Raw genomic sequence first — 24,775 nt, 5'->3', positions numbered from 1 at the left:
GCTTTTAAATGTAAGCAGCAATGGGGAGGGTTTAAATGGACAATTGCCTGACATAACTGTAGTTGTTTCTGCAAAAACCTGGGAACAAACACATCTGAAATAGTTTTCCTACGCCCCATCTGTTGTGCCAGAAATAGCATATGCTGTAGTTCCATATACAAAAATCATACAGTGAAACTCCTATTTTATGTTTTCATGGGCCCAGACTTAAAAACCACAAAACTGAGGAAAGTGCAGAATCGAGGAAAATGTTTAAATCCCCAAAATATGAGCAGAGGCATATGTAACTGGCATATATAATTAAAAATAGCAATTCTCACCAATATGCTGTATAAAACCTGTGTAAGTGAAGGATATTAAATGTGTATACGATAATCTGTGATAATGAATTTAATCAGTTCTTAAAAAATCACAGATGTGTAACAGTAAGTAAAAACTCCTCAAAAAATTGAAATAGTTAGCTGTGTACAAGTTAATCGAACTATTTTCCAACATGCTACAACCACAAATTGTATGTCAAAATATGCATTTTTGAGACATCATGCCTTTGTGTTCACCCAGAAAAAAGCAAAAACTGATGAACATGGTGACTTAAATCGAAAACTGTGAAGTACAGCGACAGACGTCGGAATTGTGTGTGTGTGTGTGTGTGTGTGTGTGTGTGTGTGTGTGTGTCAATACAGATCCAAAGAAATAATGTTTTAGGCCAGCAACCGCTTATCACCATTGCAAGGTGTAAGTGTATCTTTATATGTCTCAGTGTGTCCTCTGTTGTATCGAGTTGTTGGGCGATTTGTTTTCTCTTGCTGTATTAAGTTTTTCCGGGGAGGGGAGGGGGGAGGATTGGGGGGGAGGGGGATCTGCAGTGGACAAGACAGTCGAGTTGTTACCGTTGCACCAATCTGACGGCTGCTTGTGGAATATATGAAGCCAGCAGCACAAGAACAGCAATACCACAAGATGCTCTGCAGAAAACTGCTGCCATATTTGATAGAATACTGAGAAAGACTGCATTGAAAAGAAAGTAAGGTCTTTTGTCATAGCTTGCTTCGAAATGTGAAATAAATCCTCAAGGCTCTGGAATGAATCTTCTGTTGACAAACAGCTATGACTAACAGCATTGCTTTCCTGAAATTTGTTAACTGTTAGATGATATCCAAGTGAAATTCTGAAAACTAGAACTGTCTTCCATATTCAGTTCTCATACACAGCAAGTTTTTCCCACCAGTTGTTCTATAGTATATTTTCGCTCACTAAAGATGAGGACATTAAGCAAACCAATAAATCCATTTCATGCAACAACTAATTCCATTCCATCAACCATTACCAACTACTATATAAACTCTCCATCAAAATAATGTTGTAGTTTTAAAACCAATTACAAAATTTTTTGATAAACACAACCTTATTCTGTGAAACACAGTGATGCTTAAGGCCTTCAGGTCACAAGTCACAATAAATAAATAAAAAAAGAATGTATGATGATGACATCTTTCATTTTGTTTGCATGAAGCTTCAAGTATCAATAATGCAGCAGCATTTATTACAGTTTCCTTCTCTCTAGACATGACTTGGCAGATAAGATGAAAACAATACAACAAACAGCATTGCAGATGAAGCGAATACACTGAGAAATGTTTGCTGCTAGTGTGGATAGAATCAGAGACAAGAAACAAAGTTGGAAACAGATGGAACATACTGTACAAAATAATGTTTCCAACAGAAACATGTTCCCAGTTGCAGTGTGGACACGAACTCACACTCCTTTTGGCAGTGGTTACATCACTAGTGTGCTTTTGACTATCGACTTTTGCAAGCGCTTGTGAATATCCCCTGTGTGAACTGTGTGCATTTCAATTATCATTTCCATTCATTTAAGGCACCATATCACAAATATGTCACCCTTATCATTAAACGTCAATTAAAGCATCAATGTGTAAGGCTTCAAGAGATTTTATAATAATTAAGGCACTACACAAAATTTAAATGAGTAAGCTGTAGTGTGATGGATAATGTCATGGTTAGCTGAGTTAGAGGTTATTGGTCTGCAACTCACTGTGTGCCAATTCCTCCCCCCAACTGTTATCACATTCATTATGATCGTAATACAGTATGTTCTGCAATATTAAATGATGTTAAACATTTCTGTCTGGTTAGAGAATGATGAATGAAATAAATATTTGCCTGTTTATTTCCGAATGTGTGATTTCCAAGTGTGTAGTTAGGCAGAAACCTAAGAAGACAGCTTACATTCATGCGAGTGAAACGAGCAGCCATAGAATTCATATTGTTCCTCGTCAGAAATACTTCGCTGTTTATTTCTGAATATGTGGAGATTTCCGAGTGTGTGGTTAGGCAAGAACCTAAGAGGACAGTTTAAATTGCTGCAAGTGTAATGATTAGCAATAACATTAATATTCTTCCTTGTCACAAATATTTCACATTTTGCACAACCACAAATATATTCCCCTAAAGAGTTCTTACTACAACTGAGATTCTCCTATAAATAACACATCCATAAACATCAACTTGATGCTACAGCGATCGACAAATCGATAGCCTCGTTCCTGGTTGTCTTCACAGCACCATCACATAATGATTACATCAGTTCCTGCAAAAAGTAAAGAGAAACGTGCTCAACCCATCGTCACTGCACAGTGAAGCTAAATCTTGCGAGTTGTGTCGACAACACTGATCGTGGATTACGTCAGAATTTCCTCTCTCGCATCTCCTTCATCTGCAACAGCCTAAAATATTCCCGTAACTCCACCATGACCCATGGTACAAAACGTCTGTCTTTTGTGCCATTTATAACTCATTCAGTCACATCAAATGTCAATAGGAAGAAAAGGAGATGAGTCAAGCAAGACATTGAGTAAGAATGTAGAACTGAGTAAACATTATTAGGAAGAAACATAAAAACAGGGAATTTTTAGCACTGATCTGGGTTTTTCACACGGGCTACGAATTTATGGTGTAGAATCGCGAAAAATGTAAAATCGAATTTTCACTGTTGCTATGTCGTATAGCAAATGAAGCTTGATCTATGTAATGTAAGCCTGTCTTGCTGCATATAATGACAGAGTCTCGCATGAGAGCTCTGCTGGTTGTGTTTACACTGCAATAGCTGTCTCTTGCCACGTTGCTTCCCAATTTTAGTATGTTCGTGGATTGTTTTGTGAAAGGTTTCAACGTCAATATTAACTAGTGCTATACCTCTGCAACTGTCTTTCCAAGAGCTACTGAATGCAGTTATGGAAAGTATATGGTTCCAAAAAAACCTATACTTGCTTCAATATCTCAGTCGATACAAGAGTGAAGGCTCTTTATCACATACCAAAGTACATGCCCCTTAGCATGCTATCATTTGCCTAAAACGTCATTTCGATATCTGGAGCCTTCCACAAAATAAAAGGAGTGTTCCACCTTACACGGCTTATCCTGAATACCAAATGAATTAGTTTCATGAAATGAGATGGATGGAATCAAAGAAAATAAACTGTAGGAAATGCAATGACTTGAAATGGTATTGAGGCAGTGAATATGTCTTTACTAATGGGAGTTTGTGCCAGGTTGGGGGCTTGAACCTGAATTTCCTGCTTTTCGTGAGTATTCATCTTAACCAATGGGGTATCCAAGCATGCCTCGTTATGCTGCACAGTAAAATAAGAGACAACAAAACTCAAGAAATATACTACTGTAGATGCTGTATATTCAGATACCTTTGCTTCTTCCTCTTTCTTTTTCAAACATACTTCATCACATTCCACTTTTGCCTGTCCATTTCGAACAAGGTCACATGCAAAGTCTCGCTTTATACGCCGGCATGGACATGAAATTTTCACTTTCTTGCGGCACAGTGAAGAATCTGGACAATCACCTGGGTGGCAATCAGCTTGGCAACGGTGTCCACAGGCAAACTGGAACAAAAACATCTAAGAGTTACTCAACAACAATGTTTGTAAGTAAGTTAAAAGCTTGGAAAGAAGTTTCCTATGGTATCTCAGTGGCAATGAAACTATTAGTGATAGAGCACAAGCTGATTTGGAACTAGGGAGGGAGGAAATCAGCTATGGACTTCTCCAAGCAACTATCCTGGCATTAATTCAAAGTGATTAGCAAAAACTGTAGAAAGTGATTAGCAAAAACTGTAGAAAGCATAGGTCAGGATGGGTGAACAGGAGTTTGAATCATACTTCTACAAAATATGAGCTCAAAAATTTCAAAGACTTGATAACTTGTTCAGTAATATCAAAGACAATTGACAGAGGATTTCATTCTTTCTGGAAGACAATGGCTGGTGAGTTGCTCCAAGTGGCCCCAGTACTGTGTGTCATCACATCCCCATCCCCACAAGCAGGAGCGCTAGCTTTGTCCTATCCCTATGTTAGTAAGCCTTATATTTGCCACATTAGATGATTCTGTGGTACAGCAACTGGATATAATTTATAACTGTGCCCAAGTGCCTCAAGATGAAGCTATAATAGGCTTTGAAATCAACTGTAATTAAATGCCAACACAGAGGAATGGAAAACTACTGTGTGTGTGTGTGTGTGTGTGTGTGTGTGTGTGTGTGTGTGTGTGTGCGCGCGCGCGCGCGTGCGTGAATTTTTTCACATCATTTTATGTGGGCATGAGTACCAACCAACTGTCCTCTATCATCAATAAACATTGCCAAACTGCAACCAAAAGTAGAGGTAATCACCCAGTGGTGGAACACGCTGCTGAGCACAACACATTCAGTTTCTGCTTCACAACTCTTGCCACCTGGACCCTTCTGCCCAGCACAGTTTTTGTGAACTAGTAGACGGGAGCTATCCTTGCAACACATCCTTTGTTCTCATAGTCCTCCCAGCCTGTCTCTGATAACCTCATCTTCCCCTTTCTCTTCTGACACCTCCTCCCAATCCACTCCCCCACGTCAGGGTCATTGTGTGCTGCATGAACTCGCCAGCTCTGGCATTCAAAATTTTGTGTACCCATCCCTTCCACTTGCTGCCTCTGCCTCCCGCACTCTTATCTTGCATGCTTGCTGCATCCCTCGGAACTCTCAGCCACCCTCCACAGTCCCTCATCCGACACAATCCTCACTGCAGTGTATCTGCTGAACTACTGTCCTGGCATTGTGTATTCACGTGGCATCAATATATCAATGTGCACACACATCTCTCTCTCTCTCTCTCTCTCTCTCTCTCTCTCTCTCTCTGTGTGTGTGTGTCTGTATGTATGTGTTTTTGTAGCTCAAAAAAAGATCCATCCAAAAGCTAGTGTAGTTGCTATTCTCTTTTGTACATCTGTCAATGGCACCTTGCCGTTACTATCCGATGAGTTGTTATCTTTACTTATATATCAAAATGAGAACTGACTTGAGAAAACTGTCAAACTGCAAGGAGACAGAACTGGTGGCCAGTACTTACTTAACATGTTGTTGGTTTGAACAACTCCTCATTTCCAACCCTAACCATCTTTCCTTCCTGACAGAGAAATTTAATTCCAAATACTGAAACTTCCCCCCACCCCCCTCCCTCCTCCATGCACATGCACACATGCTTGTAATTTTACATTTTCTCAAATGAATTCTCTTTTTGATAACTGTAAAGAGAAAGTACCCTCAACAAAATTAATCTTCGATATTGTGGTGAGTTGTTCTACATGCACACAGTCTGGTGTGCTGGTGGTCACCAGTTCAAATACAATCATCAGCAGATATGTTATTAAGTATTTATCATTTCTAGAAGGTTCTTGAAAATTTTTATATTTGCAAGGTTTGCTTATATGTATTCAATGTTTGTATAAATCGCAGCACTCTCGATCCATGAGACAGTTCGGTTGTGTCTGTAATAAATGTGCTTTCAATGATAAGTGTTGTACTTCACTGATGACCCTATTACATGGTCTGGACTTGATAGTACTATGACATGATATTGGTGGAGATGCCATGGCTCCAATTAGGTAACACAAAAGCTGTCATCTATATGGACAGGTGCCAGAATACACGCAGTATATCATTCGAAACGTCTGTAAATTCAGGAGACCAATGGATTTCAAGCCAGAAGCAGGTCAACTACAAATGAGGCACCCCTCAGTGTTTTCCACAGATGCTGGCCATGACTCCAAGAAATTACTGAAACGATTCATCCAAGTTGACAAATAAAACAGGTGGGATGGCTTGATGTGTTTGGCAAAGGTATATTTTTTACTTGGATGGCACAGCCTATAAGTGGTTCAAGAGCACTGAAGAGAAGCTCAATAGCTGGGAAAAATTCCAGTGGCAAACAACAGCAAGTCTGCTTAGCTGAAGAACAGGGCCCAACATCATGGTTAAATGACACAGCCTTACATACAGAATGTTTTGCTCTATGGAACATTTTGAATCTGAAAATGACAGAATCTGACAAAATCTCTCATTTGATGAAAAGAGTCACAGAAGATATGTTTTAAATTCTTCTGGTAAAGAATGCCACAACAAAGGAAGAATTTATCATGAAGTGGTGCCCCTGCTTTAAAAAATACAAAAGGAAAAGAGTTGGTTCAAAAGACATGTCGACGAAGTCTTGAATGTGATCCCTATGGCAGTTGCAGAAGACCACCATACCCTCACCTCTCTCATTTGTTGGGTAGTAAGGGAAGAAATACAGCTGTTTATGACAGGCAGTGAAGTTGGAGCGAGTACTGAGTCATGGTGATAGCTCCTTATTGATTCTTCCCTGCCTTCCATAGTCGTGTGTTTATAGCATCACATTTCCCTCTATGTGTCAATTCTCCTTGTGAAGCAACATCTCTGGGGGTTCATTGAGGAGGCAATGGAACACGGAGGGAGCCAGTATGATGAAGGCATGTGAACAGCTGGGTATGGTGGACCATATGACTACCAGTGGCAGCTATATTTCTCAGGTGCTCGTTTTGGTCATAGCCTTATCGTTTCTCTTCTGCTGCAATTTTTGAGGGAGATAGCATCCGGTTGTATGATTTCCATTCGTCTTGATGTCTGTTGGCTTACGATTTAGGTGATTCAATGCTGTGTGTGACTGGATATTTAGTGCTGCCCTGACAATATTCAACTTGCCTTTCCCTTCTGCACCTTTCATGTACAGTGGTCTTACTAAAAGAGCGTTTGGCTTAGTCTGGTCTTCGAGGCTTTCTGGAGGGCTGAACTCAATGTGATTACTGATTTAGCCTCTTTCTTTGTTTATGGGTATTTTTTATTAATCGGGTATTTGTGCCTCTGAGTGCCTTTCTAAAGGTGATTTTCTGTGTTATTTTTTGAATGTGCAATTTGTCGTTATAGTGGCTGAAGGCAGTTATTTATCCTTTTATTGTATTGGTGATTACTTTGAAGGTTGCCCTGTTTTATTTAAATATTGGTGGCCATCCGTTTTTAATAAGTGTCTTCTTAATTGAAGTTTAGTCCTTTAGTATTCTATAAACAATTTTGTTGTGTAAGTGGCTCTGAGATTACTTATGGATGGCTACATGAAATTTTGATTGAACTGAAACGTTTAATTAGGCATATGAACACCTGAGGCTGAAGTCTATCAAATTTACTTGTATTTTCTGCTGCTGGTTATTTTAGCAGTTGCCTTTTTTACTATTTTTATTTGTGGGCAAGTGGATTTAAAACCTGTATGTCTAATGTGTATGCAAATTGTGTTATAGACTTCCTTGCTTAAGGTGCTGCGTGAGCAGCTAATGGGCATGAAAAACTGTTCAGTTTCAGTTCTGTGGAGGTAAGCTCATTCCTTCTTGCCTTATTTTAATATATGCTGTCAAAAGGCTTGGTGGCCTGACAATTATTGGCTGTATTTGTCACTGAGCCTCTAATTATAATTGTGAGTAATCAGTTCGTTAAAGCTTGAGCCTGTCTTAAACTCATATGTTCTCTTTTCTTGAATAGAGATCCTTGTTGCGACAGTTAAAGGTAAGTTGCTGCTCTTTGCTATGTTCATGTAAGGGCTTCATTTGTAATTATTAAAACTGCATCTTTGGCACTCACATATTTAGTGCCTTTTGTTAATAGCACTAACTTGCCTCAGCTTGCAGCTGACTTCTCTACGCCTCACAGGTGTGGGAACCTGTTAATGTTATGCACAGCCTTGGTGTTTGTTAACTTGTGTCGTGGCGCAGGGGATTGGCCTAAGCACGATAACTCAGGCCATCTGTTGGAACGAGCAACTTAAGTTCTCTTGTGTATTTTATGCCCTATATTCTCATTCAAAATTGTACCCTTTCCCTCACAACATCTTGTTTGTTAGAGTTTTAGAATTAAGTAATTGTACTGTGCCAGCTTTCTCTCAATGATTGGGAACTCAGGGTTTATTTGAAGGTGTTTCTTTTAATTGGCTATAGCCTGAGCTGCCAATGTACTGCTTTTACCTTGTATCCTGTACAGGCAATTTAGTGTTATTTATTTAAATTTTTTTATAGAAAAAGTGGTGAAATATGGAAAAAATCTGTTTTAGCAGTATATTCGCTTCTTTTTTGGTATAAGTAACTGTTAATGTTATTATGAAATAACTTGTTGTCTTTTAGAAATAACTGACTGATTATAAATTGTAGCAGTTTCTGTGATTAACACAGTTTGGTCGAGTGCGAACTGAATGAGGAAACAGGCCCCCAGGGCCTCATTTTTACCATTTTCTTAATGTGAAGTGCTACTGTTCTTTATTGTGTTTATATCTCTGTTATACATTTTGACATATTTGTCCTTTGGTGGTTGTTTGTTGAAAGGGAGTCTGATCACTACTTTATTTAATATTGTTTGTTGTTATTTGAGTAAATGTAATCAAACAACAAATGACATTATTACTCTGGATTGCCCCCTCATGCTTCCTTATCCTTATGGCAGCCAGTGAAGTTGGATCGAGTATACAAGGCATAGTGGCCATGAATGTCAATCCCATATGTCAGGAGGTAATAAGAGAATGTTGAAAAGGTGTATCAATCTTTAGCAAATGCAACGTAAAGAATGTATTTGGCCAACTCGAGACTTATGCCGTAGCTGTCAAATGACAATCCAGCATCTGACCACTGTAATGCCCTGCAGAAGAGCAGACATTTGGAGGACAACATGCCAGTCTGTTTTCGCCGTGGATACCCTGGACATATCATACACTACTGCAAAGAAAGAAAACGAGTGTTCGACAATTATTATGCTGCAAGAAGTCAACCATCACAGCAGTTCTATTCACACCAGACAACTATAGGCGATTATAGTCTACATGTGGGATGAAGGACTTTGCCATATTCTGGACGAGGTGGCTCCCTCCCATCACGCCTTAGCCATTTACCAAAGACATACAGAGGTACAGCCTGCTCTCGCCTAGCCACCAAATTCAGGAAAACTTATGGATGTGAGGCTGCCACAGATGAAAATCCTCCATGGGTAACAATCATCAAGATGGCAGCAAACCGCATCGACACTCACCCAGTCCAGGTCCATGTCGAATCAGGGGGCTTCTTTTTCTGTTATGTTGAATACTTATCATTGCCAGCTAATGAAGACTGTGTTTCAGGATATGAAAGCAAGTGTGCTTAACAGTTCAAATGCGAAAGACATCCAGCTGACAGGAGCACATATTGCTAGAATAATTGTAAAAGACAGAGCATAGCCCTTCAAATTTGTTTTTTTTAACACAATTTAGCCATTATGATTATTCTCAGATTAGACTTCTCGCCGGCATCACAAGCAGGCATAGCATGTGCAAGGTCAGAGATCCAAATTGATGACATTATTCCAATAAACACGCATAACAAAGATTATTCTGGGCGAATGTCTGCCACTTAAGACATCGTTAACTTGCCGTCATCAACAAGACTAGTCCCAGTCACCAATCAAGATGTTCAGTTAAACTGTGAAGCTTTTGTCAATTGCAAAATGCTACTCAGGCTCACAAAGGATATCCACATGCCAGTGACAATCACATGCATTGTAGGTGGTCAAGATCTTTGGATCACTAGCTGATAGAAGCAGCCACAACTCATCCCTAATTATGTGCGCATAGAAACAGCCAAGCCAGTCCTAGATGGGCAGCTCAAATCTACTGACAAAGAATTGTGCTTCACTGTCAATGTGCGCACAGAGAAGAATCTACATAGGTGTTACGAAGATTATAGCATCTACATTCATTCAGTTGGCCAAACAGCTTTGAAACCTCTATCAGGACCTGAAACGAGATCATGGATGCAGAATGGCAGAAATCAGTTATGATGCTACTGGGGTAAACTTGCTGTGGGTCCCTCGTCACACAGGTATTATTGGTAGTGAACAAGCTGATAGCCTAGCCGGAACAGTGGCAACGACCCCATTTGTTCGACTGCAACCTGTCCTATCACCAAGTTGATGATGAAATCTAAACATGTTGTTGCAGGATGTAAAATTTTCGATCATCTACAGAGACGTGGCAAAACCATATTTAAAGAGAAGTTCTGTGATCCTACACTTGAACAGGAGATAGATTAAATTCATGATAATTTTAATGACTGGTCATGGGAACTTCAAGAAATATCTATAAATAATGACAATGCAGAAGGCAGCTCCTAAATATAGACTACATGGTGAGAGGGATGAAACCACACTCTAATCTTCCAATGTGAAGCACTGGAGTGCATAAGACACAAAAAATTTGTGTCACTAATTGAAAGGGGCAAAGTACTTCTGAACTAAAGACACGCAAACAGGCTACTGACAAATTGAAGTTGATAGAGAAAAGAATGCCTTCATAACTCCCGATGGCCGATAACAGTTCAAACTTATTCTGCGTGGACTATGCAATGTTCCATCACCTTCAAGCACATGATGCTTTGACACATTAAATAGATGATGGATCTTTGCTATCTGGATGGCACTGTCATTATTTTAAAGACTTCTGAAGAACACACAACCTGCCCGACAACCGTGTTGAAATGTGTTGAGACTACAGGCCTCAACCTCAATCTGAACAGTGCCTCTTTGTTGCTCAAGCAATACAAACTTTGGGGCTAGTGATGGAGTCAGTGCTAAACAAGAGAAAATAAGTGCAGCCAAAGATTTTCCAGCTCTTCAACACATTCCTGATGTGAGAAGTTTTTGCAGAATGTGCTCATATTACAGGCTGTTCACAAATTATTTCTGTACCAAGGCATATCCCCTGCAAGAACTACTGCAGGATGACACCAAATTTTTCTGGAAGAGGTGCAAGAAAGATCTTTCCATGTTCTTAATAAGGCACTAACATCTTCTCCAGTCCTAGGTTAACAAGAATGTTGAGACAGAGTTTCACACCGACACTAGTAGGTACGGGATTGGTACATTTCTAGTAAAAATTCGGGAAGATGCTGAAAAGGTAATAGCTTTTGATTCCACAATACTAGTCAAATGTGAGATGAACTACTATACAAACAAGAATGAATGCCTTGCCGCTGTTTGGGCCAACAAGTTCCAACCATATTTATTTGGCAAACCACCACTTTCTATGCTGGCTAACTAGCCTGAAGGATCTGTTGAGTTGACTGGTGAGATGAGCACTGAGGCTTCAGAAATACATCACAGTAGTATACAGAAAGAGATGCAAACATGAGGATGCTAGTCAGCTTTCAAGGAATCCTTTGGTGGAACACAGCAGCATAAACAAAGTCTGTCATCAGTGCATTAAACGACACTGCTGCTGAAAAGAGGGAAGATCCAGTATTGCTGAAAACCATATAGTACTTGAAGGAACAGGAAATAGCCAAAAGTGAATTCCAATTAACATTGTGATCACAATGTGCACATCCTCTAGTGCACTCATACAGACTCTTAAAAAGATCTGGATCCAGGGTGCTGGAGTTGGCTCCAAGGAGACAGTGTGAAACAGTGGGCCACTATTTCTCCTGAAGGGGGAGCAATGCCAAGAGCTAGGCTGCATACCTTGTGGAGTAGTGGTTAGGGTCACTGGCTGGAGTGCTGCATGTCACCAGTTCAAACTACACCACCAGCAAATATTTGTTATTTAGTATTTGAGTGCTGTGTGTCACCAGTTCAAACCACACCACCAGCAAATATTCATTATTTAATATTTATCATTTCTCAGAAGTCCTCAAAATTTCTTCTGTTTATAACATTTGCATATTCTGGAATAACATGTTTGTATAAATAGCAGCAAATCTACCCAGGAGTTCAGTTATCTTCTGGCTATATGTTGGTGTTCATAATAAATACGCTTTCTCTGCTAGGTAGTGCACTTCATGAACAATCTTGTTTGTAGATTGGTAATTGATTGTGGTTACAATGTGACAGGGTGCGGTTTTCAGAAATACTTAGCTGACTCACAGTCAAACTAACTAAATCAGTAAGTGTTACCTCTTGATTGTCCATGGGTTCGTTAAAGACAAAAGGAAATCTGTTCATCACAAAACTGCATTTATATCACAGTTTTTTATTGCCACTGAGTACATGTGTGAATATATAAAAAATAAAAATGAGGGTTTTATATTAAGGAAAAAAGAGGCAGTATTTCATAGAAACTAGATAACATACACCAAGTCTCTCAGGAATAAATACTTACATTTTTTGGACAACGATTTTTGCAGGATTGAAGTATACTTCTGGAATCCTCACTGGCATTGATCCATTCACTGCAGTGTACAAAAAGTTGGTTGAGAGCACAGTGGCATCGGAGGCGTATCATTTGTGGGCAAGGTGCACAGGAGCCAGGATGGCATGGCTTTGGACAGATGTGTGAGCAGCCTTCAGGACGGGGTTTTGAGCATCCAGCTTCACACACTTCACATGTCTCCCCAGCCTATTGAATATCATTAAACAAATGAATAACATAGTATAGTTGTCAGAAGTTGTTTCTTACAATTACTTGTGTTTGGTGATACATAATAATAAACATAACAGTATGGAACAAAACAGTTGTCTAACAAAACAGTTGTCTTCTTGCCTCACCCTAACCTATAGGTCCACTATAAGAGATACAGAACAAATTGTAATATGAATTACAGCAGGGTTCAGCATATTGTTATATGCTGAAAGTTGCGCTAGGTGAAAGAACAGCAGGTTGGGCTATAACAAGAAGCATCACTGTCAGTTTCATTTTTTATCCCAGGTCAGGAGAAAAATACTATAAAACCTAAAAATCAATTGTACTTAATCTAACAGATTGTCAACTTTTACACTCATAAACATTAAGGATGACCAATATTCACCTGCCTGAAGAACTATGCACATTATACAATTTACTTTGTTTGACCCCACAGGAAACAACTTTTGATAATGATGCGTAAGTAGTTTTATCTAATAGTATGCATCACAACTTTTTAAGGAAGACTGAAAACTAAATTGTGCTTCAAATTCAGGCCAATCAGGAACAGCCCCCGCCCCCCCCCCCCTTTTTTTTTTTACACAGTTGGTTTCATGCAGCATTGGTTTCATTACTTTGAGCAATTGCGTGAAGTACAAAGGTGGATCACATAAAAAAGCCCTTTATAACAACAGTTTTCTCCATCTGAACGAACCTCAAAAGGCCAAACGGTTCGGATGGATTGCCATGTCATCCTCAGCTGATAGGCGTCACTGATGCAATATGACAGAGCATGTGGGCAGCACACTGCTCTCCTGGCTATTGTCTGTTTTTATGACGAGAGCAGCTATTTCTCAATTAAGTAGCTCCTCAATTGGTCTCACAAGAGCTGACTGCACCTTGCTTAGCAACATTGCTCAGCAGACCCTGACAGTCACCCAACCAACTGCTAGCCAGGCCCGACAGCACATAACTTTGGTGATCTAATGGGAACCAGTATTACCATTGCAGCAAGGTCATTGGCCTAACAACTGTTTTAGTTAAAAACAATTCTAATTTCTGTTTTGTTATCTTTGTACATGATAAGCCATCTTACTGATACTCTTACTCATCAACCAATTTACGACAGTTTCAAATAAAGTGTGAGGGCATGGCTGAAGTCAATTGCACATGAACTGTTGCACCTCTGTTTTGGCCACAAAGAGCTTTCCATCAATAACTTCCCTGAACAGCCCAATAGTGCATCAGTCACATAATGAGGCAATTGAATTATAGGACTGATGTTCCTCTACCAGCGGATAACTGCTTCTCGGATTTCGCCAAAAAAAGAAAATATGTAACCTCCCTTCTTATACCTTATGAGAAGCATGTTGGAACAGCAACTCATGCAGATTTGTGCTCTTCCTACAGCAACTTCGAAGCCCAACAAGCTGACACTTTTCAGAATACCAACTCATTCCTAGTGACAGCTGAATGCTTCCATAATTGACTTGAGGTTTCCAAGAGATTTCAAACACAACCACGTGCCAATCATTTCTGATACTTTCACATAGAATTTTGACATTTTGAACAGTGCTGTTGATTTTTTTTTAAGGCGCAAAACAATTGAGGTCTTAAGTCTCCACGTCATAACCTTTGAACACCAATAAGTAAGACAAGTTTAAAGTGACTATGTTAAGCCCAATCAATGGAAGGAAAAAGAGCTAAAAACAATGACTCCTCCATATTGCTACAATGGATAAAAAGTAAAATGCAATTGACAGCCCGCACGTCATTCTCTAAATTGGACGATAACATACACTGGAACGTAACGATTAAAAATAGGCCATTGGGTCAGGAAATGGCAGTGTGTCAAAGGTTGATGACAATGAGCATAAAATAGTGGGGGATTACTGTGTTAACGAATGGTGATCGCTATAACGACAGTGCCCAATTTGCAACCTAGCTAAAATGATCTCCTCGTGACAAGAGGATGAGAGGGGGTCAGCCAAGCCATTGGGAGAGGTTTAATTCCCTGGAGCTTGTTCCCATGAAGAGAAGACCAGTGTTGATGCCAAAATGACACCATCTGCAGACATACAGCAACACGATCATCTGAAGGAGTGGAAGAGCTAGCAGGTTGAGGTAGGAGAACTGCAGCCTTGGCAGCAGCATCAGCAGCCTCATTTCCCATCAGACTGACATGACCAGTAACCCACATGAACATCACAGTGGCTCCCTTTACAGTGAGTAAGTGGAAGCTTCCTTGGGCCCATTGCACTAAGGGAGAGACTGTGTAGAGCACAGAGAGGCTCTGAAGGGCAATGAGAGAATCAGAGCATTTGACAAAATTACAAAGCCTGTGTCACTGAATGCACTGGGTGGCCTTATAGAGGATGAGGAGCTCTGCTGAGAAAAATTGTGAAGTGTTTTGGAAGTCCATACCAAAAATGGCTGATGCCAAAGACAAAGGCACACCCGACACCATAGTTGGTCTTTGCTAAGTTGCATGTGAAGGTCAAGAAACTTATAGTGACAGATAGAATCCTAACTAGTGTTCTTGGGAAATGAAAGAAGTCCAAGATTAACACCAGCTGCCGCATGAAGCCAAAGTGCTGAAGGATTTACACCCATTGGGAATGTGGCAGGCAGCGTGAAGTTAAGCTGCCGGAACAGAAGCCAAAAGTGAATTTCAAGAGGTAACAGAGAAGAAGGGCGTCACCCATACTGGTGGTCAAGGGAGTCATCTAAAAAGAGGGCATATGATGGGAGGCCAGCCATGGAAGATAAAGGGCATGCATACCTGCTGAGGAGGATGTCGTGCCAGTATGGCAGTGGTAGTTTGGCAACTTCTGCATAGAGACCTTCAACCAGGCTAGTGTATAAGGCACCAGTGGTCAAACGTACTCCATGATGGTGGATAGTGTTAAGATGGCATAAGCTGGATGGACATGCAGAAGAATAAATGAAACACTCATAGACCAGTTTCAAACGAACAAGGGATCATAGAAACAGAGGAGGTGGTTTGATCTGCTCCACAGGAAGTAACGCTTAGGACACGCAGTGGTGCTGATGCAGGGTTGATGCAAGTGGACCCCCCCCCCCCCCCCCCCAAATATCTCCTCATTATATCTTGAACTCTTTACAGCTAAGCTCCATGCGGGTCCAGGAACTGTTACTTTTTCAGAACTGTGCATGTAAATAGCTATGAATTTTGTTCACGAAATGATGTGTTGTGCAACCCCTCCTCAAGGGAGCACAGAAGCTCACACGTCACACGTCTAGTGGGTGTGCAATTTAATGACGCTCATTTATATTTGATCCACCTTATCAATATGCACAACAACGGCCAATGGCAACTCCTAAAGATAACCAGGGACCACCATCACTCTACAAGGTATACTGCTTTAAACAGAAATTTACCCTTGCAAGTTACAGAGGAGTAAAGGGTGAGCACAAAGACATTTGTAAGGTCAGCCTGTGTTTGCCCTGTTTCTGTTCTTTCAATTACACATTCTTGTACTTGAAACAATGAAAACTCCAGGTTGTAATACCAACAATATAAGGAAAAAGATAAGATTGCTACCCACTGTAAAGATGACATGTTTTGTTGCAGACAGGTACAATACACAAGTAGTTTTGGCCAAAGCTTTCTTCAGAAAAGGAAATACATATACATTCATTCACACAAGCAAGCACACTGAGCACACCTGACCGCCATATCTGGCAGCTTGGACCAGAGACGCTGGAGATGGTGGTCATGTGTGAGAGGTAAGCTTACTTGTGCAAGTGTGTGATTTTGTGTGTGTGTGTGTGTGTGTGTGTGTGTGTGTGTGTGTGTGGGCGCGTGCGCACGTGTGCTTCTTCAGAGGAGGATTTGGCCAGAAGCTAAATGTGTAACCGTCTCTTCATTGTGCCTGTCTCCAACTCAACATGTCTTCTTTACAGTGAGTAGTAACCCATGTTTTTCCTTATATTGTTGACATTCTTGCACTCCACTAAACAGTATTCTGCATTAGCTATTCTGGCTGTATTTAGTCATTTTGCAGAGCTCAGGTGATCTATTCCACAGTTTCACATGGAGGAATAGTATTGGAACATTTATAGGGGGCAGTTGTGTTAAAGTTATGATAAGAATATCCTTGTAAACTTTTTAACAGTAATTTCATTGTAATTTATATAAGTCCCATAATTGCCCATTATCAATGTAATTGCAAAATAATAATTGATCAACAACAGGCCTACAAAAATAGCATAGACACAAAGATTCACAATAAAATGAAATGAGAACATGAATCATTTTAAAGGGAGTACTAGATTACAACAATTAATAAATAGATTTAGATGTGTGTCTAAATCTTTATTTATCAAAGTATTAACATGGGGATTGAATACCTCTGTCTCAGATTTTGCGCCTACAACTTCATGACATGGTAGCGTACATGTATGATTGCCACAAGCCAAGCGACGGCCACATGGACGTTGACATGAAGATGGCTTGGCTAGATAACATGGCCAGTCACTTGTTTCATGACCACCAAGACAAGTTACAGGCATCGGCACCTGTAGGAAAAAAGCATTTTTGACATATATGATGCATGCCCTAATTTTTTTTAATAAGACATAAATAACAACAATATGAGTTCCATTGGGATTTTCCATTGTTTAGCAAATGGATGGAAATGGCTTCTTCATATATATATAAACAAAGATGCTGTAACTTACCAAACGAGAAAGCATTGGTATATTGATAGACACAACAAAAAACACACAAACACACACACAAATTTCAAGCTTTCACAACCCAAGGTTGCGAAAGACTTCTTTCCACTCCCGAGATTGGAATGACTCCTTACCCTCTCCCTTAAAACCCACATCTTTTCATCTTTCCCACTCCTTCCCTCTTTCCTGATGAAGCAACCGTTGGTTGCGAAAGCTTAAATTTTGTGTGAAGCTTTCGCAACTAACGGTTGCTTCGTCAGGAAAGAGGGAAGGAGAGGGAAAGACGAAAGGATGTGGGTTTTAAGGGAGAGGGTAAGGAGTCATTCCAATCCCGTGAGCGGAAAGACTTACCTTAGGGGGGGGGGGGGGGGGGGGAAGGGTGTATGCAGACATTTGTAAAAGCAAAGAGTTTGGGGAGAGATGTCAGTCGAGGCAGAAGTACAGAGGCAAAGATGTTGTTGAATGACAGGTGAGGTATGAGCGGCGGCAACTCGAAATTAGCGGAGGTTGAGGCCTGGTGGGTAACGAGAAGAGAGGATATACTGGAGGGCAAGTTCCCATCTCCGGAGTTCTGACAGGTTGGTGTTGGTGGGAAGTATCCAGATAACCCGGACGGTGTAACACTGTGCCAAGATGTGCTGGCCCTGCACCAAGGCATGTTTAGCCACAGGGTGATCCTTATTACCAACAAACACTGTCTGCCTGTGTCCATTCATGCGAATGGACAGTTTGTTGCTGGTCATTCCCACATACAAAGCTTCACAGTGTAGGCAGGTCAGTTGGTAAATCACGTGGGTGCTTTCACACGTGGCTCTGCCTTTGATCGTGTACACCTTCCGGGTTACAGGACTGGAGTAGGTGGTGGTGGGAGGGTGCATGGGACAGGTTTTACACTGGGGGCGGTTACAAGGGTAGGAGCCAGAGGGTAGGGAAGGTGGTTTGGGGATTTCATAGGGATGAACCAAGAGGTTACGAAGGTTAGGTGGACGGCAGAAAGACACTCTTGGTGGAGTGGGGAGGATTTAATGAAGGATGGATCTCATTTCAGGGCAGGATTTGAGGAAGTCGTATCCCTGCTGGAGAGCCACATTCAGAGTCTGATCCAGTCCCGGAAAGTATCCTGTCACAAGTAGGGCACTTTTGGGGTTCTTCTGTGGGAGATTCTGGGTTTGAGCGGATGAGGAAGTGGCTCTGGTAGTTTGCTTCTGTACCAGGTCGGGAGGGTAGTTGCGGGATGCAAAAGCTGTTTTCAGGTTGTTCGTGTAATGGTTCAGGGATTCCGGACTGGAGCAGATTCGTTTGCCACGAAGACCTAGGCTGTAGGGAAGGGACCGTTTGATGTGGAATGGGTGGCAGCTGTCATAATGGAGGTACTGTTGCTTGTTGGTGGGTTTGACGTGGACGGACGTGTGAAGCTGGCCATTGGACAGATGGAGGTCAACGTGGCAGGGGATTTGGGGTAGGACCAGGTGAATCTGATGGAACCAAAGGAGTTGAGGTTGGAGAGGAAATTCTGGAGTTCTTCTTCACTGTGAGTCCAGATCATGAAGATGTCATCAATAAATCCGTACCAAACTGTGGGTTGGCAGGCCTCGGTAACCAAGAAGGCTTCCTCTAAGGCTGTTCCCTTTAATTGCTGGTATGTCTGGCCTTCGAAAGTGAATAAGTTGTGAGTCAGGATGAAGCTGGCTAAGGTAATGAGGAAAGAGGTTTTAGGTAGGGTGGCAGGTGATCGGCGTGAAAGGAAGTGCTCCATCGCAGCGAGGCCCTGGACATGTGGAATATTTGTGTATAAGGAAGTGGCATCAATTGTTACAAGGATGGTTTCCGGGGGTAACAGATTTGGTAAGGATTCCAGGCGTTCAAGAAAGTGTTTGGTGTCTTTGATGAAGGATGGGAGACTGCATGTAATGGGTTGAAGGTGTTGATCTACGTAGGCAGAGATAAATTCTGTGGGGGCTTATATAAACTGAAAGAGAGGAAACTTAGAACTATGGAATGATCAAAATTGAGGTAAATATGTGCTATAGAAACATGACACTATATAGTTCTGGACAGTATACAAATAATGAAAGGAGTAAAGATAGACAACTATTCACCACATAATTCAGGGTTTGAGTGGTGGACAGGAACATAAAAGACTAAAATTGTCACTAAACTTTTCGACAGTGTCTTTCCACACACATTCATATTACACTCTACCAGTTGACTACATTGTTTCAGTATTACAGCCCGACTGGCTTAAATGCTGGAGCAATGTGCTTAATAAGATATTTCCGTTTTGTTCAGTTTGCTCTGTGGAAGTACTATGCCTGAAAGCTTAGTAATAATTTCACTCTTATTTATGTACCTGTCAAACATTCAGTGCCTTAATGATATAATATGTAGTTAGTTACCTCCACTACTCCTATTATTACTATAAAACAAAATTTTATGAACTAAAACGAGTCCTGTCCAGCAGACATTCATTACATTCACTGATGTCCACGGGATATTTTCCACACAAACTGTTGGCATACAACATAGAGAACAAACAACAGAAATGATGTGATTTCTAAGGTTTTCTTGGTGTGACAAGATTGAGGGTATGTTTTTATGGTTTCTAGCTGAGTTGAGGATTCTGTTTTGATGACTGACCTCATCATCTTTCTCAGGTCCTCTGAGCAGTGCTCAATACCTGGACTCAAAGCAGACTGCTGTGAGACAATGTTTGTGTCACACCCAAATTTATAATCAAGGTCAATTAGACTGATATTATTTTAAGTTTGAACATTTCAACTATGTATCCAATAAGGGATCTCATCATACAGCAACATCAATGCCGGTGTACTCCAAGGTCAGAGCTGGAGTCAGTTTCCTACATTCTTTTCACAGCTGACATATCAGTCACGGGCTGCATTCTGCTGGTACTGTGGCAGGCCTCATTAAGCTTGTGTGCTTAGATGAGACATACCATTTGGATGGAGCAGAAGTAATTGGATGGTGCACAAACATCTGTTAAATTAATCAATTCCAAGATATGACAAATCACATAACCAACCTAACTCCGAAGTGCACCTAGCATTCAACACCAACAAAAGCAATGCCATTATCATCAGCCTTTCGGATAATACAGCCAACCTACAAACCATACACATTCACGGTAATACAGGGCAATGGAGCTCAATTGTGCATTCCCTTGGCATCACACTGAATACTCAGTTAATGTGAAGCCAGTATGTACTAGAACTGCAAGGGAAGGCATCTGTTCCTTCCAAATGCATTTCAGTTTCACTTTGAATAAGTTCCCTTTGTGGCACCTTATAGAGCTCGGTAATCTGTTGTACCATATTTGACCACTAATGCATGGACTATGGTCTGTTGTTTTCAATTTTGTTCTTTGTCTGTAGTAGCAGTCTTTATTTCTTGTATTATAGGCATGCATATCAGAGCACTTTCTTGCTTTGTTTTGATGTGTCACAAAAAATATAATTAATTTGTAACTATACAGTGAGTAGACTGTGAGGTATTTATGATGAACAAAGATTTCCCTGCATGAATCTCTATACCCTAATCCATGGATAATTCTGATTGCTCTTTTCTGTAGGGTTAATATTCTGTTCATATGTATGTCGGCAGCACAACCCCATATCTCTATCCCGTAATTAATCTGTGCAGAAATGGTTCCATAATAAATTGTTTTTAATGTCTGATGTGGAACTACTTTTGATAACTGGCTGATTAGATGTAATGAACTGCTGATTTTATTGCATAAAAATTTGATATGGTTTATCCATCTTAGATTTTCATCTAGGTGAATACCTAGAAATCTGCAGCCTTCTGTGTCCACTAGTTCAATTCCACCTATGTTACTGATAGAGATTTGGTGTGAGTTTGTAAGTTTAATGGCAATAACTGAGATTTACTGATATTAACTTTCAAACCTTGATCTTGGAAATGATGGTTTCATTTGGATACAACAGGCCATACTGCCACAGAATGCGAAATACACACAGTTTTGTAGAAGTCCAGATCATCTGTAAAATTACAAGACAGGCTTTCATCATTACTGACAGGCACAAAATACAATGGATGTCATATTTCCATATGAATCAACCAAATTTTCCAGAGCTTGAACTGGCACAGGACAGATAAGTGACCCTTGGAGCTGAACTTGGCTGTATTATACGCACACTATAGCTTAGCACTTCCTGACCCTGATGATGGGAGTGGGGAATTAGCAGAAGCCAGCCAGCATTTCCTTGTTTTCATTCAGTATCGACCATAGATGGTAAACAATATTATTTACAACAAAAAGAAATTCAGCTGGCCAGCATTGGCCTGTTTCCAGTCAGTATCAACCTCAGACAGCAAACAATACTATTTATAGCAAAAATACTTCAGTGTTGAGCATACAAAATCATTCAGGTGGTTGTTACATCCAGGTATCACATCTACTTTTGTAGAAAAACAAATGTTGTGTGCACAATCCCTCCCCCTCACAAGCATGCACATGCGCTTGCTCTCTCTCTCTCTCTCTCTCTCTCTCTCCCTCGCACACACACACACACACACACACACACACACACACACACACACACAGAGAGAGAGAGAGAGAGAGAGAGAGAGAGAGAGAGAGAGAGAGAGAGAGAGAGAGAAGGGGGGGGGGGTGTTTCTTTTTCAGTCACAGTTCACCACATCTGTGAAGGTTGTCATTTCATGTATAGATGTGCATGAAGTAGGGGTGACAAGTGTTTGCATGTTTACATTTTCCAGAAATGTAATATAACAATGTTTCATGTTCTAGTAAAGTAGGTGTTTATACTTCTTGTGCATAATGCCAGCTAATTGTAAGTTCAAGATATGTATGGTTTTATTTATTGTTTGTAATGTATCTGACATTTTGTATACTATTGTTTGAATAGTGAAAAGACAAAGAAACTAATGAATAAATAAATAAATAAATAAATAAGTGTCAAGTCACAGTGTGCATGTAGCAAATAACTGTCAAACCAAGAATATTACACAGCTAGGTTGAAGTCCAAGCAGGAATACATACAATTTTTTTAAAGAAGTAATTTTCCTGCATGACACTGTATTTATTCAAAATAAACCCTTTATTTCATTTTTGATTAACTAATTTTTCCTCTTTGGGCATTATCAAGCAACATTACACAAAAATTATGCTGTATGCTTTCAGACTGTCATGAGACACAAGCAATGTGGCAAGAATAATATGTACAGCATCACTAATAAGAATGCAACACCACCCTGCGTAAGCATGGGCACCAAAATTACAGATGTGAAGTTCTCTACCTGGAAATGAAAAGAGAACAACCTGTACAAGTGTTTACTCACTGTAACACCATGCACAATGCATTAAAATAGGGCAGAATGTCTTAAATAAAATCATACTGGTGTGGTCAACATCTTAAAATCAAATGGCAAGAATGTCTACAAACTCAGGAACAGAACCTTGTTATCAACTGTTCCATTATTATTAAGGCCTCTATTACATGCAGTTCTTTTCACACTGCTTTGTGCACCATGATGTGATGAAGGCATATAAAGTAACTTTTTGTGTAATGTCACTTGATAATAAGAGACTTCAAATATTACTCATACAATAAAGTGTATGCATCAATTAAAAAATAGCCTCACTCAAGAAAATTCCTTCATTCAAGAAATTTTATGTGACTGTGGAACCAAACATAAAAAAGTACACATCAGACAACAGCTTGCTGAAGAAAAGAAATAGGTCAGTATTCCAAATATTGTGCGCAAAAATTATTTGGCTATTAATCTGAAAGAAGTATTTTTTTACTTCTGTTTTGGTAAGTCATATTACAAAAGTAAATTTCTTTTGCTGTTTTGCTAAATGAGCTTTCTTAGTTTCCTAGATTTTCAACATGTTTACATACCACACAGTCTGGACAAGATAGGTCCCTTAGTTCAAAACGTGGCTCTACTTTTTCCCACGGCCCCGCAGGCTTCTTGTCAGTTTCAATCTTAACTAGGACGGCCGAGTGGCAGGGAGCAGGGCAGAGGTGACCACAGGCCTTGTGCTGACGTTCGCATTTCTGCTTGCACGGAGGACAGTCACCGAAGTGGCACTTGTGTGGTGACTGTACTGGGTGATGACACAGAGATTCCAACCTACACAGAGATAAATCCGTCATCTCACGCAATAAGTATACTTACATTCTTCGATTATATTCTTACAGACACAACCACCACTCATTTGTACTGGTACATCAGAAAGCCAAGTCTCACAAGTTATAATATGAATAGTGGATTATGTAAGCTTGTAGTTTAGCTTCAACAAACAGATCTAAATTTTTGCTTAATTTTCTTAACTTTGTGGCCTCTTTGCGACTGTTAATGTTGTATAATGGCAATTATCATTTGATAAGTCAGATCAAACAGAAGGAAAGGGCATTCCACATCCTGTACGAGCACATGCCTGCATTCTGCAGTGTTTGAACTAACATTCAGCTTGAGGACAGCTTTACTTTTGTTAATGACTCAGTTACACGTTTATAGAGCCATCCCTGTTTGATGAACTTACTGACTCTGGATACATAATGTCGCTAATTATTTTAACTATTGGCAAACAATGTAACGTAATACACTCTTGCAGGTTACCTTACTATATGCCTGCCTGCTGTTAATTATAAACATATGTATTTTATTGTACTAAAATCACACTAAGTGAGAACCTGCAAGTAAACCCTTACTAAAATATCTGATAAGTCAAGACTTATATTCTTTGGCTTGTTTTGACCAACACATTAGTGTGGTTAGTTTTGTATATTTAGATTTAATGTAGCCTGTATCGTTGAAAGTTTGTTTAAGTGCTGATTACTAGTGCAGTGAGAGAGTTAAGGTGAAAAATATATGATGTGTGTAGCATCTGAATAAGGAGTAGATGAAAGCAGACAGTACGGGGCAGTGCCACAAATGTAAGACACACGAATGTGTCCATCTGGAAACAATAAAGCCACACATTAACATGAATCCTAGGAGTAGGTTGTAAAGACAAACTTTTTCTGTGAAGTGTGCCTGGTATACGATAATTTCTGGATGAAAGACACAGCAATGATAGAATTTGTTCCAAGTTGCAGTTTACAGCAGTGTGGACTATAATTTATAGACTAATTTTTTAATACTTGCTCTGAGACACTTCTTTTGTGATGTTTTGAACTTACAACATGGACTGGGTGTAGGTACATTAAACTTTGATAAATATTTCAGTGACCCATGTGCGGGTTTACTGGCACCGAAAATTTGATCAGGCAGGACATTAACTTGAGACTTCTGAATTATTAAACCAA

The 24,775-nt window shown here is 40.1% G+C and overlaps 1 protein-coding gene across 2 annotated transcripts in view; it reads right to left on the bottom strand.

The window, feature by feature from the left end:
- The window catches only part of LOC126480726 (NF-X1-type zinc finger protein NFXL1), a 113,157-nt gene that overhangs the window by 15,182 nt on the left and 73,200 nt on the right, over positions 1-24,775 (bottom strand). Inside the window, exons 9-13 of one of the 2 annotated variants that reach the window (XM_050103994.1) lie at positions 23,363-23,597; positions 21,386-21,478; positions 17,136-17,303; positions 12,522-12,758; positions 3,723-3,920 (exon numbers count right to left, since the gene is read on the bottom strand). In XM_050103994.1, the coding sequence (XP_049959951.1) occupies positions 3,723-3,920; positions 12,522-12,758; positions 17,136-17,303; positions 21,386-21,478; positions 23,363-23,597 (931 nt within the window). The remainder of the gene's footprint in view (positions 1-3,722; positions 3,921-12,521; positions 12,759-17,135; positions 17,304-21,385; positions 21,479-23,362; positions 23,598-24,775) is intronic. The other variant, XM_050103995.1, reaches the window with a different exon arrangement.

Source organism: Schistocerca serialis, chromosome 5 (assembly GCF_023864345.2).
Source record: "Schistocerca serialis cubense isolate TAMUIC-IGC-003099 chromosome 5, iqSchSeri2.2, whole genome shotgun sequence".
Taxonomy (NCBI): domain Eukaryota; kingdom Metazoa; phylum Arthropoda; class Insecta; order Orthoptera; family Acrididae; genus Schistocerca; species Schistocerca serialis.
Note: the sequence above shows the minus strand (reverse complement) of the source record. Positions and strands in the feature narration are given on the sequence as shown.